The following is a 19,264-nucleotide window of genomic DNA, read 5'->3' as shown; positions in this document are numbered from 1 at the left end:
AAAGCAGTTTGCAGCTTGTTCAAGGTCACACACAGATAGCAATTTGTTTCCCAGCTGCGGCAGGGGAGGGAGGAAGCACCCGGCTGGCTGCTCCCAGGAGAGTTGTTTGTTTTTTTATTTTTGGCCAGTGGTTCAGCTGCTTTGTTCTCTGGAGAGACACTGAGAGTTGAATTTTTCCTTCCCTGGAATTTTGGATTTTCTCCCTTTTCTACTGGACTGCTTGATTGCTTTAACATCAGCGCGCTTCAGGAGGACTTTCCACCAGGCACAGAGGGCCTGGCCCTGGCCCAAGCCCCAGCTCCGAGGAGACCAAAGGGAGGACTCTAACATTTTCCCAAGTTTTTCCTCCACAGTGAAAGATTTTATTATTTAGCATTTTTTTTCCTTTCCCGTGTGTTTGTTAAATAAATAGTTTTATCTCCTTCACTTTCCTTTGAGGAAAATTTATTTTTTCCCGAACCTGGTGGGGGAGGGGTGGTTGTGCCTTCTCTCAGAGGATATATTTCTAAATTTGGCCAAACCAGAACAAGCTCTAAAAGAGACAAAGGAAGGACAATTGGTGTGGACTTGCGAGTGCCAAACTGCTTTCTGAGAACTGAAAAGGGCATTATTGATGGCACCTGCATTAGGGCTTCCTGATTTATCCAAACCCTTTGAACTGTTTGTACATGAGAGGCAGCATTTAGCCCTGGAGGGTCCTGACGCAGAAGTTGGGAACCTGGAGAAGACCCGTGGGCTATTTCTTCAAACAGCTGGACAATGTGAGCAAAGGATGGCCAGGATGCTTGAGAGCAATTACTGCAACTGTTCTACTGATCCAAGAGTCCAGGAAGCTCATGACGGGACAAAACATAACTGGTTTTGTCCCTCACACGGTGATATCCATATTAAAGTAAAAGGGCATTTGCTATCCCCCAGCATGATGCTCAAATATCAAGTTGTACTCTTGGAACAGGATGATATGGAATTGAAGACGACAGCAGCCATGAATCCAGCCATGTTTCTCAATCCAAAGGCAGTGGATGACGGAGCCCTGACACGACTTGTAGGTACAAAAATGCTGTTAGCGAGGATTTTCTTGTTATTTTCTAAGTCCGCAAGAGACTTTTCTCTCTCACAGAAGAGGTAGCAGGGAATGTAAACAACCAAGCCACCTGCAACCTTGAAAAGTCTTGTTTATGGTATAGTAGAAAATATTTTGATAATGGATATTTTAGGATTTTGGCCAATCACCTCCAAGGGGTGGCTGGTCCTTTGTCCAATTAAACTATGAAGAAAAAAGTCTATAAAAGAGTTTGTAAAATAATTAAATAAATCAATCTTGCTGCACAATTCCTGCCTGCTGGATCTTCTCCTCCTCCTCCTCCCTATGGCTGCAGGACACGGTGATATACCGTAGGAACCAGGCCTGCGGTAATAATGACTTCCTTCAAACCATGGAACATGTATATTCCAGCAGAACTGATTTGCAGGATGAACCAATAGAGAATCCTGATTTAGAATTATTTACAGATGGCAGCAGTTTTGTAAAAGATGGAAGACGGATGGCAGGATATGGTGACTGCTACTGAGATAGTAGAAGCTCGATCTTTACCAATTAATACATCAGCCCAAAAAGCAGAAATAGCACTAAAACAAGCATTGAATTTGGCAGTGTGCAAAAGGGTGAATATTTTGACTGATTCTAGGTATGCATTTGGTGTAATTCATGCCGATGGAGCTATATGGAAGGAAAGAGGAGTGCTATCAGCTGAAGGATCAGCTATTAAACACAAAGAAGAAATTTTACAACTTTTAGAAGAAATTAAAAAACCAAAGGAGGTGGCAGTGATGCATTGCAAAGCACATCAATCTGGACAAACTAGAGGGAAACCAATTGGAAGACAAAGAAGCTCGAGGAGTAGCTGAAAAAGACATCCTAGTGTTAGTGCCACAAAAACAAATTGACGTATCTGAATTTAAGCCTAATTATGACAGTGAGGTTCAATGCTTAGCAAATATATTAAAAGCCACTAAGAATCAGGAGGGATGGTGGGTAATAGACTGTGGGGTATGCCCAGCCCCTGCCCTGGAGGGATCTCTGCTGAGATAAGAGATTTCACAATCGCCCAGCAGGACTCCCTGGAAAGGCAACCACTTCTTTGGTCACGGCGAGAAAAGACAGACCCACAATTCTTTAGGAGACCCTATGCAGATCCTTCATAACCCATTGGCCTTTACCCATCCCAGATCCTCTGTAACCCATTGGCCTTTACCGATCCCCTGTATCCCTATAAAAGCAAGCCCTCTGGCCCCTGTGGGGGTCAGAGAGAGTTCTTGTCCCTGGCTCTCCCCTTCGCCGGAGGGGACCAACAATAAAGCTACTTCTGTGCGGAACCAGCCACACGAGCCTCTCGTCTCTCTCCCTGGTCTGGCTTGGCCTGGAGGCTGCCCTGCAGAGCTGAGCTGAAATCATGACCTGATAATCACTAAAGAGCTGACAGCCTCTGCAAGGGCCCTCCTGCCAGCAGCTGAGGGAAGACACTGGGCCTCGGGAAGGCAATTCCTTTCGGGACCATCTCCCTGGACCGGTCACCTCTTCCTGGGTCAGGGCCACTGACCCCATTCACCAGCTGTAATAATAGACAGCCATCAGATTATAGTTCCACCTCCTGTAATGAGGAAAATACATTCAAAGGGAGAAACAGATTTAAATCTATACTTGATTTCTTTAGGAAAAACTTGCTGGGCTCCATCAGTTTATAACCCTATTGGGACCACTTGCTTTGGATGCACCTGTTCACCCATACCAACCTGGGGATTTTGTATATGTAAAGACCTGGAACTCTTAATCCTTGAAAGAAAAGTGGAAAGGACCTTTCCAAGTCCTCCTCATAACCTACACTGCATTCAAGGTGGAAGGAATCAAACCCTGGGTTCATCACACATGGGTAAAACCAGCAACCACACATCAAATACAGCAGAAACAAGACTGACTAAAACCATGGAAGTTTTTTTATAAATAAATCCTATTTTTTAGGTATAGGATATGATTTTCTAGGGGGATATTATTTATTGGATCTAGATGAAGTTGATGAATAATTGCATACTTATAATAATAATAGAAATGATGTTGTTAATGTCTGTGAGGGAATATGTGATCTTAAAGCTATTGCAAGATTTTGGCAGATTACAGAATGTAACCTCTATAACAGCTTGTTTGCCAACATAAACCTCTGCAGAAAATCCAGTTCCATGGGGAGCTTTAGTCAGCAATTTGACAAAAATTTGGGAACTCATGTGGGAAGGAAATAGCATCCATGCCAATTGGAGAGAGATGAAAGGAGAATATTCCTTACTATGGACACGTAGGAATGATACTGTTGAGAATTGAAATATCTCAAATCCAGATCTGAAAATAACCTCAGGAAATATCTATTGGCTGACAGATTGCACTAATACCCCTTGGGGATGTCAAATACCAGAAATATGGAATAGCCCTCAGACAGGACAATGGGAATACATCCAGCCAGTTCAATGTTGTCTAGACTGGGAAGGGAGTCCAGGCCTCCCAGAGGACCCCTTACAGGTCAGTATAAAATATTCTGATTTAATAAGGTCAAGGCAAAAAGATTCAAGGGCAAAGGAAAAGTGGAATTGCACTCAAATATACACTTGTACTAGTAGGAATCCTGAGGTACAGTGGCTCATGACTGTGGCACAAGTTCTAAGATTGGGATGTATTTGTAGAAATTATTCTACCTTTCTTAATGACACCTGGTCTCACCTAATAAACAATGAGACTTGGAAAGATATAGACTGTCAGCAGGACTCAGTAAAATCATTAGGACCCACAGTATGGGTGGGAAGTAATGGAATTTGGATCACACATTTGCCCTCAGGAGAATCAAGAGTACAATGGACACTGGGAGTATTAATGTCATGTCCCTTGTGGAAGGAGTCACCATTGGGAACCTGACTATGGGAAAAAGTTAAAAGTGATACAACTTGGAAACATCCCAGTTCAGGATCTATAGTGGGATGGATTTTATAATCCATCTTTACTCCCCAAATATCCACCTTCAGGAATAGTCTGGCCATACACAATTTGACTCTGCAAATGGAAACTTTAGCAAATGCAACTCAATTGGGGTTTACTGAAATAAAGGAACAATTGCAAGCCACAACTCAAATGACCTTACAAAACAGATTTGCTTTAGACCTATTTCTACTACATTAACATGGAGTATGTGGTTATTTGAATTTAAAAAACAGTACTTGTGTGCACATTACAAATGTGACTGCTAAATTGGATGATCAGATAGAGAGGATAAAATCGGTTGCTGCATCTAGCAGAGAATTAAGGGCAGGATTAGAAAGTAACTAGTTAAACAAAATATTTAAAGGATTTGGATTTTCTCTGGTTGGTTGGTTGGTTGGTTGGCCTCGCTTTTGAAAAGTATGTGCGATCATAGTAATAATTATGATTATGATGCTTGTTTTAAGCTGCATAAAAACGTGATTGCTAATGCAACATGAGGAACTTATATGTTAGCAAAAAAGCAAAGTGAGGCTTATGAAGGGTTGGGGAGGATGAAAGTTTGGTAAGAAAGTTTTACAGATATGTAGGCTTGGCAGAAAGATCTCTGAATGTAGAAACTGAGGATGAGATAGAAATGAAAGCAAGTTTTGATATAAAGATGTTTTGCTGAAACACTGATCGCTGAGTAACTGAGAAGGCAAAGGTTGGAGATGAGTTGGAAGGAGATTTTTATGAATAGGACAAAGGTATGTGACTACAATCAAAGACATGTTTTTCACCAAGTAAATAAGTCCCAAGAAGAGCATAAGTAAATAGAAAACGTCTTTACCAAAAAGAGAGATATCGCAGGCAAACAAGAAATGTCGATGTAGCAAGAAGAAAAGAAGTCTGAGAATTTTCCACTGTAAGCTTAAATTGTAACTTACTTACTCTTGTGATTGGATAATAATGACTATAATATGGTGATGGTAGTAGTTATGATAGGCTATAGGCAAATGTAAAGGTATTGTGTATGGTGCTTATTGGTTGTTATGTACTAAGATACTCAGCAAAGTATAAAATGCTTTGTAACTTGAACAGAAGGTGGCTTCAGGTATGCCTACAAGCTGGAGCTGGCAGCTGTAGGGCTGGCTCTGGATACCCACTCCCTGAAATGCTGTAACTTTGCCTATGCAATAAACAGCTTTCAAGAGAGCCGCCTGAAGTCCAGACATCCTTCATGAAACTTTCTCCTATAAGGAAGACTTAAAGGGAAGACAAGCTTCATAAGTTTCAATGGGGGGTGGATGTTGCCAGATGAATTTTCTGCACCTGGTGGGCTAACATAATGCTTATTCTTCAAAAACCACTGACCTATGGAACTGCACAATGCCCATTGTGTAAGAAGAACTGGAAAGCAACCAGCCCAGTTGTGCCAACTTTTACCAGTTCACTGGGCAGTCAGGTATGACTTTGGGGTCGCCAACCACCAAGAACCACCAAAGAGACCCTCAGGACAGAAAAACACATGTGTAAAGGGGAGGGAACAGATGTTAATGATTATCATATATATGTTTATTTTGGGAAAATCAATGAATATGTATGTAAAATATAGTATAGAAGCAGGAGCTTTTCTGTACTCAGCATGCACAATATTTCAGAGGAGATATCCCCTCATGCATCTGGCCAAATAAAGAATGCCTGCTTCTTAATGCTACATTGTTGTTAAGGAGTTTTTTTTTATTTTTACTGAATTTTTGGTAACAGTATTACACTGAAATCCTGACTGTAAGTCTCCCTTTAACACTTTAAAGAAAGCTTTGATGTCTGCACCAGCATTGGGATTGCTGGACCTAATGAAACCCTTTGAGCTCTTTGTACATGAGAGGCTTCATTTAGTCCTGGGGGTGTTGACCCAAAAGTTAGGGTAATGGAAATGAGCTGTGGGATACTTTTCCAAACAATTGGACAGTGTTAGTAAAGGCTGGCCTGCATGCCTTAGGGCAGTGGCAGCTACAGTTCTGTTGATTCAAGAAGCTCAAAAAATTTACTCTGGGACAAAAGATCATTATCTATGTGCTACACATGCTTACAATTCTTTTAGAACAAAAATGGAAATAAATCATTGGTTGTCTGCTAGCAGAATGCTAAAATATCAAGTTCTTTTGGAACAGGACAGTGTTGAACTCAAAGTAACTTCTGCACTTAATCCATCTATGGTTTTAGATCCTCAGAAAACAGGAGGAGAGGAATTACAACATGACTGTTTACAAACCATTGAACAAGACTACTCTAACAGAGAGGATTTAAAGGATGTTCCCATAACAAATCCAGATACTCTGGTAAAACTCAGAGGCTGTAAAAGCTTGCCCTTTGCCTGCTTCTGTACAGAAGGCTGAACTTATTGTTTTACAGAAGGCATTGGAATTGTCCAAAGGAAAGTAAGTCAAAAGATGCTTTCAGTGTAGTGCATACTCATGGTGCATTATGGAAAGAAAGAGAACTATTAACATTTCAAAGCTAGCTTGTTAAGTATGGAAGCATAATCAAACAATTATTAGATAGTGTATAAAATGGCAAAAGCTGAAAAATGCATCTTGGTAATACCTCCTACAAAATAATAAATTAACACCTACAGCAATTACTATAGGAAAAAGTTTCACGAAGGATGTCTGGACTTCAGGCGGCTCTCTTGAAAGCTGTTTATTGCATAGGCGAAGTTACAGCATTTCAGGGAGTGGGTATCCAGAGCCAGCCCTACAGCTGCCAGCTCCAGCTGTAGGCATACCTGAAGCCACTTTCTGTTCAAGTTACAAAGCATTTTATACTTTTCTTTGCTGAGTATCTTAGTACATAACAACCAATAAGCACCATACACAATACCTTTACATTTGCCTATAGCCTATCATAACTACTAACATTACCATATTATAGTCATTATTATCCAATCACAAGAGTAAGTAAGTTACAATTTAAGCTTACAATGGAAAATTCTCAGACTTCTTTTCTTCTTGCTACATCGACATTTCTTGTTTGCCTGCGATATCTCTCTTTTTGGTAAAAACATGTTTTCTATTAACTTATGCTCTTCTTGAGACTTATTTACTTGGTGAAAAACATGTCTTTGTTTGTAGTCACATACCTTTGTCCTATTCATAAAAATCTCCTTCCAACTCATCTCCAACCTTTGCCCTCTCAGTTATTCAGTGGTCAGTGTTTCAGCAAAACATCTTTTACTCTATATCAAAACTTGCTTTCATTTCTATCTCATCCTCAGTTTCTACATTCAGAGATCTTTCTGCCAAGCCTACATATCTGTGAAACTTTCTTACCAAACTTTCATCCTCTCCAAGAAATTACAAAGAAAGGAAATTGTCCAGGAGATTATTGGCAAATAGATTTCTCTGTATTTCTTCGACAGGAGTGATATAGGTATTTACTGGTGTTAGTGGATACCATTTCTGGTTGGCCTGAAGCTTTCCCCTGTCACACCAACAAAGCTAAAGAGGTAACCAAAATATCGTTAAATGAAATAATACCCAGATTTGGGGTCTCATTAGGAATGTAATCAGACAGAGGGCCCCATTTTGAAGCTGAAATTGTACAAACTTTGTCCAAAGCATTAAGAATAAGGTGGGACCTACATATTCCATGGAAACCACAATCTAGTGGGAAGTTTGAGGGAATGAATCAGAGCATAAAGAGGCAAATGAGTAAAATTTGTCAGGAAGCATCACTTAAGTGGCCACAGGCTCTTCCCCTGGCATTGCTGAGAATTAGAATTCATCCAAGCTCTAAGGAAAAGGTACATCCATATGAAGAGAGATCTCTCATGGGAGATCATATCAGGCTATAACTATACACAGGAAAGTCACATAATAGGGAATCACAATTTCTGGGTATATGTAATATCTTGGGGAAAAAATCTCTCATCCTTGCATATGTTTATTGTTTTAGGATCACCTGTTACCTTGGATGTCCAAGTGCATCCCTTTCAACCAGGAGATTGGGTGTATCTTCTAACCTGGAATGATGAATCTTTAAAGGAAAGGTGGAAAGGACCATTTCAAGTTTTGTTAACCACCCATACAGCAGCCAAGCTTGACAGTATCGGTCCATGGATTCATTACTGAAGACTTGAAGCAGCACCAAAGCCTGAATGGAAAGTAAATCAATTGGACCTCTATGATTAAAGTTTAATATGATCCCATATGAACTGTACGTGGGAGGACTTTGTGAGTTATTGGGAAATAACATGTTGTATTGGTTTTGCACAGCCTAGTTTTTGGTAGCGGGGGGGCCACAGAGGTGGCTTCTGTGAGAAACTGCTAGAAGCTTCCACCATGTCTGGCAGAGCCAATCCCTGATGGCTCTGAAGATAGACATGCCGCTGGCCAAGGCTGGGCCAATTAGAGATGATGGTAACGCCTCTGTGTCAACATATTTAAGAAGAAACTCAAAACAAAGAGAGGCACAGTTTTTCTAGCCAAAGAAGAGGAGGAGGTGAGAACATGTGAGGGAAACAACATGGAGACACCAAGGTCAGTGGAGAAGGAGGGGGAGGAGGTGCTCCAGGCACCGGAGCCATGATTCCGGTGCAGGCCGTGGTGATGACCATGGTGAAACAGGCTGTCCCCCTGCAGCCCATGAGGGGCCACGGGGGATGCAGAGATTCACCTGCAGCCTGTGGGGGAGGTGCCCAAGCTGGAGGAGGTGAATGCCTAGAGGAGGCTGCGTTCCAGTGGGAGACCTGGTGGAGAGAGGGGGCCTCTGCTTCCAGGCTGGAGCAGCCTGTCCTTGAAGGACTGCACCCTGTGGAAGAGTGACCCACACCGCAACAGTTCTGGGAGGACTGCTGCTCGTGAGATTGGAACCACATTGGAGAAGTTCACAGAGAACTGTCTCCCATGGGAAGGAACCACACGGCATAGCAGGGGAATGACTTCTCTCCCTGAGCAGCAGAAGAAGATCTCAGGTGACGAACTGACAAACACCCCCACTCCCTGTCTCCCTGAGCTGTCGGTGAGAAGGAGGGAGGGGTTGGGGGAAAAAGGTGCCTTTAAGGGCTTATTTTACTTCTCATTATACTCCTCTGACGTTTTTAGTAATAAATTCACTTTGTACCTCTAAGATAAGCCTGTTTTGCCCTTGGAGTGTTTTCTCCCAGTCCTTATCTCAACTCATGAACCCTTTGTTAAATTTTCCTCTCCTCTGCCCAGCTGTGGCAGGGGAGGGTGAGTGAGCAGCTTTCATGGGTGCCTGGCATTTGGTCAGTGTCAAACCACGACACGTGTGAATGGAGTTATTTTACAACATTGTTTGTATTTCTATTTGGATTAAATTTTGTATATTTCTATTCAAAGCAGTATGAAGTTTTAACTCTGATTTATCTTGTTAAGTGGACTAAGTTTAACAATACCATCGAGATCAGGTCTGGGAAACCAATGGAGCTTCAATCTCCACCTGAAATTGATGGAGGAAGTAACAAAGAGCTAATCTGAGTGATTGTTGGATATGTGCTTGTATGCTTGAACATTTGGGAAAAGGAATACATTTAATTGGAGTTCCAATCCCCACCGATATAAAATGGGTAACGTTCTGGGTAAGTACCTCATTTAATATAGATCAAGAAGAAAAAGATCAGGAGTGGGATCTGGAGACATCACCTTACCATAGCACATGTATAAACAGATGTAATCCCCCAAAAAGGACTAGACAAAGTTGATTGTGTCATGTGGTGCGTGGGTTAGGTGGGAATATCCCACTCATGCCTGGCATCGTGAATAAAAGTGATGCTGCTTTCTAGTACTGAAATTACAGTGTTAGAGAGTTTTACTCCCGATTTTTGGTGACAAGGGTACTTGCCCTTTTGGAGCTGTAATCCCAAATATTACAGTTACAAAGAATTTGAAGGCTGATCTAAAATGAACCAAAAGAATTAGCAATCCTTTGATAAAGAGATCCACAGCTTTCCATTCCATTGCCAGATGGTTTATCCCCTGGTTAGGAGTTAGTGAATTGGAAAAAGCAATTGAGAATATTTCAGCATTAATCGAAATAATTGGAAATCAAACTGCAAGTGCTCTGTGGAGAATAAAAAAGAAGTATCAGTAATCAGGAAGATATCAGTTGAGAACCGAATGAGTCTGTTTTGCCTGTGATGCTAAGTGCTGAGTGATCTCCCTGTCCTTAACCCATGAGCCTTTTGTCGTCTTTTTTTCCCCCTTGTTCTGCTGAGGAGGGGAAGGGATAGAGCAGCTTGGCGGGCATCTGATGTCTAGCCAAGGTCAACTCACAAAAGTAATATGTTAAATTAAAACATTGGCACTCTTTATAAGTGAGGATCAGCTTTTAAAATGTGGATCGGCTGTCTTGATCGAATTCAAATAAAATGCAGAGCTACTTGAAGCGATTTTTAAATTTTAATGTGTTGCCCCTTTATTTTATTTTGGCACTGCCTCAAACAGCCCCTTATCTGGGCCCCCCTCATAGTGGGCGTGGCCTGGTATTGCTCCTCCGGCGCTGGGACGTGGCGTCACCATGGGCAGTAAGATGGCGGCTGTCGCTAGATTAGTACAGGTAGCGGTGCGCGGCCTGCGGACTGGGAGGCGGCTCGGGCGGCTGGGGCTGGGAGCCTGGGGCGGATGGCAGGCCTCGCTTCGCGCGCGGCCTCCGGGGCCTGAGGTGGCCGAGGCCCGAGGCGCCTCTGGAGAGGCCGGTGTCGGCGCGGGGGAAGAAGCATGCGGCGAGGCCGGCCTGGTGGCGCCAGTCATTTGATTCCTGTGCCTGGTTCTGGTACCAAAGGATGTTACTGAGCAGTCTGCAGACCTTTTCGGTCGCTGTTCAAGAGGGGAGGGCGCTAATCAGTATCTCATTTCTAAGCTATCCTTCTTCCCTTCAAAGGTAAAACGTAGTCTTCTTGAAAAGACATATTTCAAAAATAAGCACAGTGGCTTTGAATACCAGACGTTATAATTTATAGGGTTTTTTTCTTAATTGAACTAGTCAATCCCAGCCAGCCAGCTGAACAAATATGTACAGGTGGAGAGCACTGCTAGGAGTTTCACATGCTAAAACTTAATTCCATTTTTGCTACTGTAGTAGCTATTTCTGCATACACACTGATTGCTGTGAGAAAAGGAAGAGAATGCTTATTCCTGTTCTGAACACTAGAGTGGGGTAGTGCCTTTAAAGGTGAAATTTCTCCTTGGGTAAAAATAGAATTTAAGTAGTAATTTTATCACAGTGCTGGTGCATAAAGCAGCAGTATAGAAGTGGTTGTTTAATATGTTGTATGTTCCATTTTATTATTGTAAAGTTAATGTTTGTCTAGAAATATATTTTATTCTCCCTGTTTCTCCTACTACGTTGTCTTGTTCTAGGTAGTCAAGCCACATACTCCTTTAATAAAGTTCCCAGACAGAAAAAGTAGTCCCAGACCTAAAAGTAAGTATTTAATCTATAGATACAATTTATGTCATATTTCTTTGCATAAACTGTTTTATATAAGAATCAGCACACAATTTTTCTGCTTCAACTATGCAACTCAACTGATTTTGAGCAGGGTTTCTGAATCATAGTTGTTTTAGTTTGAAGGCTTCCTTTTCAGACTCTATACAGCTGTGGGAATATAAATAATACATGCATGCCTTTATTTTTTGGTCAAGGCAGATTCACAAGGATTTCTAGTGATGTTTTTCTACTTATATAAAAAGTCACATTTTTGAAAATACTAATATTTGCCTGAAGTGATAGTATCCAAGTGAATTTGAAACAGCCTTAGGTATTTGGTGATCTTTGCAGAAAATGATGTTGCATTTTCCTCATCCTTTCTTTTCCTAATTGGAGTGTGTGATGTCGGGGGTATTTAAAACCCTGATTTATGGCTAAGAGCCATTCCACTGTACATTTTAAGAAGTGTTTCTTTGTGCTAATAATTAATGCTGAGAAAAAGATTAACTTCATTGCAATCTTTGACATTAATTTTTACACCTATATAGCTATGTGTATATTTACAAGAACCTCAATACTGTTACATTTAGAACATCAAAGTTAATGAGCTATATGTTGTTTTAATATTACTTTTGAGTCAATAAAGCATTTGAAACTAAAGTAGTAGATGTTTTAAGAAGCTCTGTTGTTATTCTCGCTTGTTTAGAAATGATACCATACCATGTATTTGCCCCAGCATTATATTTAGGATTTAGCTTTAAGCTTAGTTTATCCATTAACACTGCAAAGTATCTACAATGAACATCAGCGTCACTTCTGACTTACCTGTGAATTCTTCAGGAACTATTTTCTGCAATAACTTTCAGTCAGAATTTTGTATGTTGTGCCCAGTTCAGCCAATTGCACCACCTTTCATGCCAGTGAATTGCTTTCTCAAAGGCTTAAAAACATGTTATTTAGCTTATGCTTATCTTTGCATCACAATATTTTTGTGGCTATGTATTTTAAGTATGTTAGACCTTTCTACATTAATTAATTTCTCTTGCCTCACTAGTAAATTGCAATCTACTTCGCTTTGCTTGAATGCTGTAGCAATAACTGTTTCACCGCACCGGAATGTTGCTTCTACATAGCTAAACAGAGCTCTGTGGATCAAGACTATACTTTTAGGGATGTGAGTGCTTTAAAGGCCAGGTAAATCTCTAAATATTTATGTGGTATATAAAACAAATTTGGAGAAACTTTTTTTTCATATATAAGGTATGTTACTTATTAAAACAAAAATACTTTGTAGTCATTACTAGCCAAAACTATTATCATATGTGTGTTGTTTTCTTCTGTTTTCATCTTCTGTTCCCTTTGCCTTCTGCTCTTAAAGTTTAAAATTTCAGCTTAATGGCATGCCCCCTGTTCAGATTCTGCTCCTTCTGATGGGTTCTCTTCCTCCTTGCTCTGTTTGGGACCTTACTTTCTTGATGCCATTTTGTAATATTAAGAATGGGTATAGCATTCTATTACATGTTGTGGTTGCCATAGTTGTGAGCTTTTTCTTTCTCTAAGCCTCTACCTCTTTTTCATTTGTTTGTCTTTACAGTTGCAGTAAACAAAAAGCATCATCTTAGTTGGATATTAGTTATTTGTTTATCTTTCTACATAATCCCCTCCACACGCACATTTGATACTTCATGCTGCTTCTGCAAGTACAGCTTCCCAGTGAAAAAGCCTTTGTTAGGATCTGTGTTGATTTATATTGTTTCCACATCAGTATTTATGGCCACTCAAATAGGCTTTCTTTTACTTTCAGAATTTTTTCACTGTATTCTGGGTATATTTAACAACAATAAAAACAGCTTGTGAGAAGTAGAGTATCTTTTAATTATTTTAATTCTTTTAAGTATTTTTTATAATGAAGAACACTGTCAATAACTGGTAACTTTTATTGGCTGCTTACTAATTAGTTTTACTGTCTTGTTATATTTCTGTAATGGTTTTGCAATCTGGATTTCAGTACTGGAATCTCTACAAACAAGTATGCCATCTCTTGATGCTTCAAAAGCACAGGAGTCTGTAGGAAGCAGATCACCAGCATTTAAAAATATTTCACCTGTTAGTAGAGTACAAGGTATACCAGACACTTCTGAATTAACAAGAACCTTACCTCAGAAATACAGACGAAAACTAATGTCAGATGAAGAGATTGAATATATTCAAGTAAGTTTCATTTATTGGTGTGTATTGTCTGTATTTACCTAGTATTTATCTTATTTCTACACCTCCTTCCAAGTTAAAAATACAGTATTTCATTGTAATTCTTGGCAAGTGTATACTTGGAGTTTTCACTGCTTTGATACACAGTGCCCAAACTACAAAATCTTAATACACAAGGTACCCAACTAATTAGTAGCTTGTGGTATCACTAATTAGAGAGATACAGACATGCAGACAGCTTCTGATAGTTGTAGCCTACATTAATCACAGTCATTACCTGTTTTGTAACAGCTGTTTAACATGTAATTTAAATATGCTGTACAGGAGCACAAGAGTCTGTTCTTAGACCAGCAAAGGCTATTACCAGGTGACTGAAGTCCAAAATATTCCTCAAACTAGTTTTTATAAGTTATGTATTAGTAAGTTACCGCTTGTATTTCTAGTAGTGGAAATATTTTATTAAACTTGATATAAATATTTTCTGCAATATTTGTAAATATGCCACTGTGCATAAAAAGCAAGAAAAACCTGCTTTTGTTCTGTAACAATTTTCAGTTTTAAACACCGATGCTTAAAAGGGGAGAAGGCACAAAATATGAAGAACTGGAGAGACAGGTGTGAGTCTGAAATGAAGACACATAGCTTTGTTAAATTATAAGGACACCTACAGTGGGATCATATTAATAGAGGAAATCAGTTTTCCTGCATGTACATCAGTAGGGTATTAAAATTAGAAATAAAACTAATAATTTTGCATAGTAATATGCTCCTTGATCTCTAGCATAAATTTTCTAATGGTGAGGTAAATTGTCAAATAATTTTATTGGCAAAATAATGAATTGAGTACCTTTCTGATTTCTCATAAAGATTGTAATGGCTGACCTGGGGTTTGTTTTTGCTTTGGAATTTGGGCAGTGAAAATAATTCTAAAACTTCTGTTTACTACTGCTGTGTTTATCAGACCTTTCTAAAGTGATTGTCATGTTTCTTCAGTGGGAGAAGTGGAAGAAACTATAATTATAGGTTGCAGGTATTGATCTTTTTGTATTCTCCCCTGAAAAAATGGAGTTCTTATGGGTAGATGCTGATACTTTGACACTCCATGCATGTTCCTATACAGGTTAAAAATCAATGTCTAAATCAAAAATTAAAACTAAAACTATTTGTTAATCTAGAACAGTGAAAAAGATGAGATCTCCATTTTCCATTCTTTTAGTGGAATATATTTAACTATATGCTTTTATTTTACAGCGTGGAGGTCCAGAATAAATATGGAAGATTATTTGCCACTGTTGAAGAATGAAATATTATATTCACAATAAAGGCATTTCCTTAATATTATAATTGTCTACTAATAGCTTTGATAAAAACCCATATAAAGGGTGAGAAGGTTGACACAACATACTATATATTGTGAAAAACACGGTTCACTCTTAGTAAAATTTTAAGAAAAGTTTAATAAAAGGGGACAATTAGGAGACAATAGCAAAAAGGATATTATGACTGGGTGCTTTGGCAGAGATCCAAAGGCACACCTCTACATCCAAAAGATCGTCTTTAAAAGTACATTTCTTATTGCATATTCATCACAATCATGCATGATTCATAAATTCTTTAGAGTTTCTATGTATCATCCCATCAGCCTTATCTTCCTCCTTGGCTCCATTCTGTCTCTACTCCCTCCATAAATTCTTCTCTCTGGTTTCTGGTTTTCTTCTTCTCTGATAAGATACTCCAGGAATGTGAAGACTTTCTCTGCCTATCTTTTCTAAATTGACTACATAAACAATAGACATTGTATATCATGTATTACATTACAGAACCTAGGTAAAGTTTTTCTAACATTAAGGAACATGCAAAAAGCCAACATCACGATACATTCATAACAATTATATAACATGCGAAAAGCCATCACAATACATTCATAACAATACCTCACTTTTCCTTTTTTTATAGATCATTTGGCTTGAGCAGTATCCCTTGTTTTCTAGCCTTTATTATTTGCTCATTTTTTTTCACAAATCAATCTTGCTTCTTCAAAGGGGTCTTTGATATCATTTTGCTTCTTCAACACCATGATCTTTTGTGCCGTTTCAGATGTAGCCAATTTTGGTTCCACGGGCATTGGTACTATTTGCATGCCTTGGACCACGGTAGATATTAATCGAATAAAACAGGGGATCAGGCAAGGGAGAAAAATCAAGCCTGCAGTGGCACATAAAAGGAAGAAACCTAGCTTCTTCCACCATTCTATTCCCGATACATTATCCCACCCGCTAAGTTTTAGTGCAGATTCCCACTTTTGGACCGGTACGTGGGCTATTTTTCTGATATTTTTGGCTATATCTAGGACGGCATCCCCATGGTCATTTATCTTCAAACAACAGTCTGATGTATTAAATTTTCCACAAACACATCCTTCTTCAGCCAATAGATAGTCTAAAGCCAACCTATTCTGATACACCGCAGCTCTTGTGTGGCTTTGTTGGCTAGCTAGTAATTCCAATGCCTGACCAGTTTGGTGCTTTATTATTTCTACAACTGCTTGGAGTCTTATAATCCGATTTAGCATGTAAATTGGGGTTTGATATTCCCAACTCCCATCTTATGCCCAAGTGGCTGGCCCATACGTTTCAATTATGCACTCAGCGGGCCATTCCTTGTCTCTCCATTTTTGAGATCCTCCAATCAATTCTCTTTTATTTCTTTTTAGATCCTCATACACTGGTATTCCTAGTTGATCTCCATCTGGTTCTAGTAAAAGAAAGAATCCTGGGTGTATGATTCCCAGGGTACAACTCCCTTTCCACCGAGAGGGGAGTTTTGCATATGCCCTTTTTCCACATATCCGAATAGGCCATCTGGTGCCCTCCAGAAATATCAAAATTTTTGTTGATTTATATTTTCCCAATATTCTGAAATGTCTGGGATCCCAAAATAAGGATTTTTGATTGTATCATTGCATTGAAAGAGTTTGACCTTATTATTGTACTTACAATTCTTTTCCTTTGCTTTTCTCTGAGTCCAATACAGAGCTGGTTTCTCAGGGACCCACCATGTAAAAGTTCCGTTACTGACTTTATATCTCTTACAGGGAGTATTTCCTACTTCGTTAAGGAAATTGTTTCCGGTACGCCAGGGACACTCCTCTCCTATCACTGTTGAACTTAGTACCCACCCTTCTGGTCTGTTTTCTCCCCTTATCTTTGTCCGCTTCCACTTAAGGAGTTCTATTGGGCTTAAGCTACTGCCTTTCCATGGCCATTCCTCTGTCATCAGAGGCCCTCCACAGACCCAACAGTTGGTTACATTAAGCTCTTTACCTATTGTGCCAGTTTGGCCAAATTTAGAAACATATCCTCTGCGAGAAGGCAGGCTACAGACCATCCCTCCCCCCCCAGGTTCGGGAAGAAATAAATTTTCCTCGAAGGAAAGTGAAAGAGATAAAAACTATTTATTTAACAAACACACGGGAAAAGGAAAATAATGCTAAATAATAAAATCTTTCACTGTGGAGAAAAAACCTGGGAAAGTGTTAGAGTCCTCCCTTTGGTCTCCTCGGAGCTGGGGCTTGGCCCAGGGCCAGGCCCTCTGTGCTCGGTGGAAAGTCCTCCTGATGTGTTCTGATATTGAAAGCAGTCCAGCAGAAAAGAGAGAAAATCCGAAATTCCAGGGAAGGAAAAAAAGATCAACTCTGTTGGGGTTTTAGTTCTCCTCCTATTTTTTTTTTTTCTCTTAAAGGAATTTTCCCCATACATGTTGCCAGGGGGACAAATTACTGGGTGCTTAAGAAAAACAAAGGACCTGGTCACAGAGGGAGGGGTGCATCTCTTTCACCTAGGTTTGTGGGTAGTCAGTTCCTGGCATTTGGACGGGGAGAGAGGCTGCTTCTTCGGCTGCCTTCCTTCTACCGGAGAAACCCCAGAATTCCCAAGCCTGCCTTCCCTGCCCCGCTGGGAAGCTGGGCCGCGGCCGCCCTGCTCCTGCTGTTGCTTCGAGCCTTCGCTACTCTGTAGCCCCACTCACCCTGCCTGCTGAGACCTCCGGGGGTTTTCCACTGCAGCTCCGGAATTTTGATACATCTCATCTGCCACCCGGGATTTGTGCTCGTCCCTGCTGTTCCAGCCTGCTGTTCCCGAGGGTCCGGCCGGACACCGGGATCGGCTGCCCAGGGGTTTGTGAAGCCTTTGTTCCATCCCTCCCTGGGATCCCAGGCCACCAGTGCCGTGTGCTCCCCGAGCTCACTCCGGAGCGCCCCCTGCAGCCGCGGGGGAACCATCACACCTGCCCTGCTCACCAGGAGCTGCCAGCGCCCCTTCTGGCTGCGACCGGAACTGCACCCAAGGGGAAAGGGCCTGACAGCCGAGAAGGCTGGCACTGGGTTTGTGATTGTTTGCTGTTACTGCCATAGTTATTGTTGTTTGTTTGACTTGTTATACACATATAGATATATAATAGTAAAGAACTGTTATTCCTATTTCCCATATCTTTGCCTGAAAGCCCTTGATTTCAAAATTATAATAACTCGGAGGGAAGGGGGTTGCATCTGCCATTCCAAGGAGGCTTCTGCCTTCCTTAGCAGACACCTGTCTTTCAAACCAAGACAGATCTTGGGGCCCAATGTGGGGCCTGAGGGCATTAAGAGAAAGGTGTGAAAAAGGAATAACAGTTCCTGGGTAACTTAATTTTGTGTGCTGAATATAGGAACCTTGTTAGGCAGCACTATGTGGTCTAGTTTACCCTGGTTCGGGTGGCAGGTGGTCGTGGCTATATTCTTTCCCTTTGCAGCTCTTTACCTAAACATAGGTCCTCTGACTAAGGCTGCCATTACTGTTATCCAGTTTGCACTATGGGTCGAGAAGGTGAGTGTACTAGTTTGAAAACAAACCAGTGGGAGGCACCAAGTCAGAATAACAATTTAATGGGGAAGTTAAAGAAAAGGAAAGAAAAAAACTAAAAGAAAACACTGGTTCAAACTGACAGAGTCAAGATACAACCTGAGTCCCTGTTAGTCAGGGTGGTGGTAGCAGTCTGGTAGAATGGTGGCTGCAGTCCTCTGAAGCGGTGATCCTGTAGAAAAAAGGGTCTGCTCTTCCTCAGAAGGTCCAGTGGTGGCTGTGTAGCTCCTGTCCTCTGGAAATCCAGTGGAAAGGCGTTGTCTCTGGTGTTCAGCCTCAGCTTATATCCACGATGGGATGCTTGGTTCCTCCCTCTGGGTGGAGCATCTCACAATGGGGTAATGAGTCATGAGGCCAAGTGTTGATTAGGCTCATTAACAGAAGATAGTCCGGAGGGAGTTATCTATGAGTCATGCGGCAGGACAATGATGGGCCATTAACAGCAAGATAGTCTGGGGGGAGGAGGCAAGGAAACACTGCCCCACCTGATTTCAACACCTCATGAGGATGGTGATAGAATACACTGCAACCCAGGACAGTGAGGAATTCATGGGCTTTTAACTTCCTCTGGAATGTGGGCACATGGATAAAGGGCTATCACACACTAAGTGCATGTTTTTGGGGTTATGTTAAAAATGGTACCTTCTGTGAGGAAATGACACCAGGGGAAGTTTTCTCCCAACCCCTCAACCAGTTCTTTGGGCCC

General features: G+C 40.8%; 1 protein-coding gene across 1 annotated transcript; it reads left to right on the top strand.

The window, feature by feature from the left end:
• Positions 1–10,540: 10,540 nt before the first annotated feature.
• Positions 10,541–15,004, top strand: LOC116437349 (28S ribosomal protein S36, mitochondrial-like). The gene is made up of 4 exons (XM_032095021.1): positions 10,541–10,579; positions 11,383–11,446; positions 13,461–13,663; positions 14,912–15,004. The coding sequence occupies exons 1-4, from the start codon at positions 10,541–10,543 to the stop codon at positions 14,927–14,929; spliced, it is 324 nt and encodes a 107-aa protein (XP_031950912.1). The 3' UTR covers positions 14,930–15,004.
• The last annotated feature ends 4,260 nt before the right edge of the window (positions 15,005–19,264 follow it).

The sequence above is a fragment of the Corvus moneduloides genome, chromosome W (assembly GCF_009650955.1).
Source record: "Corvus moneduloides isolate bCorMon1 chromosome W, bCorMon1.pri, whole genome shotgun sequence".
In the NCBI taxonomy this organism is placed as follows: Eukaryota; Metazoa; Chordata; class Aves; order Passeriformes; family Corvidae; genus Corvus; species Corvus moneduloides.
This window is presented reverse-complemented; position numbering and strand designations above follow the sequence as displayed.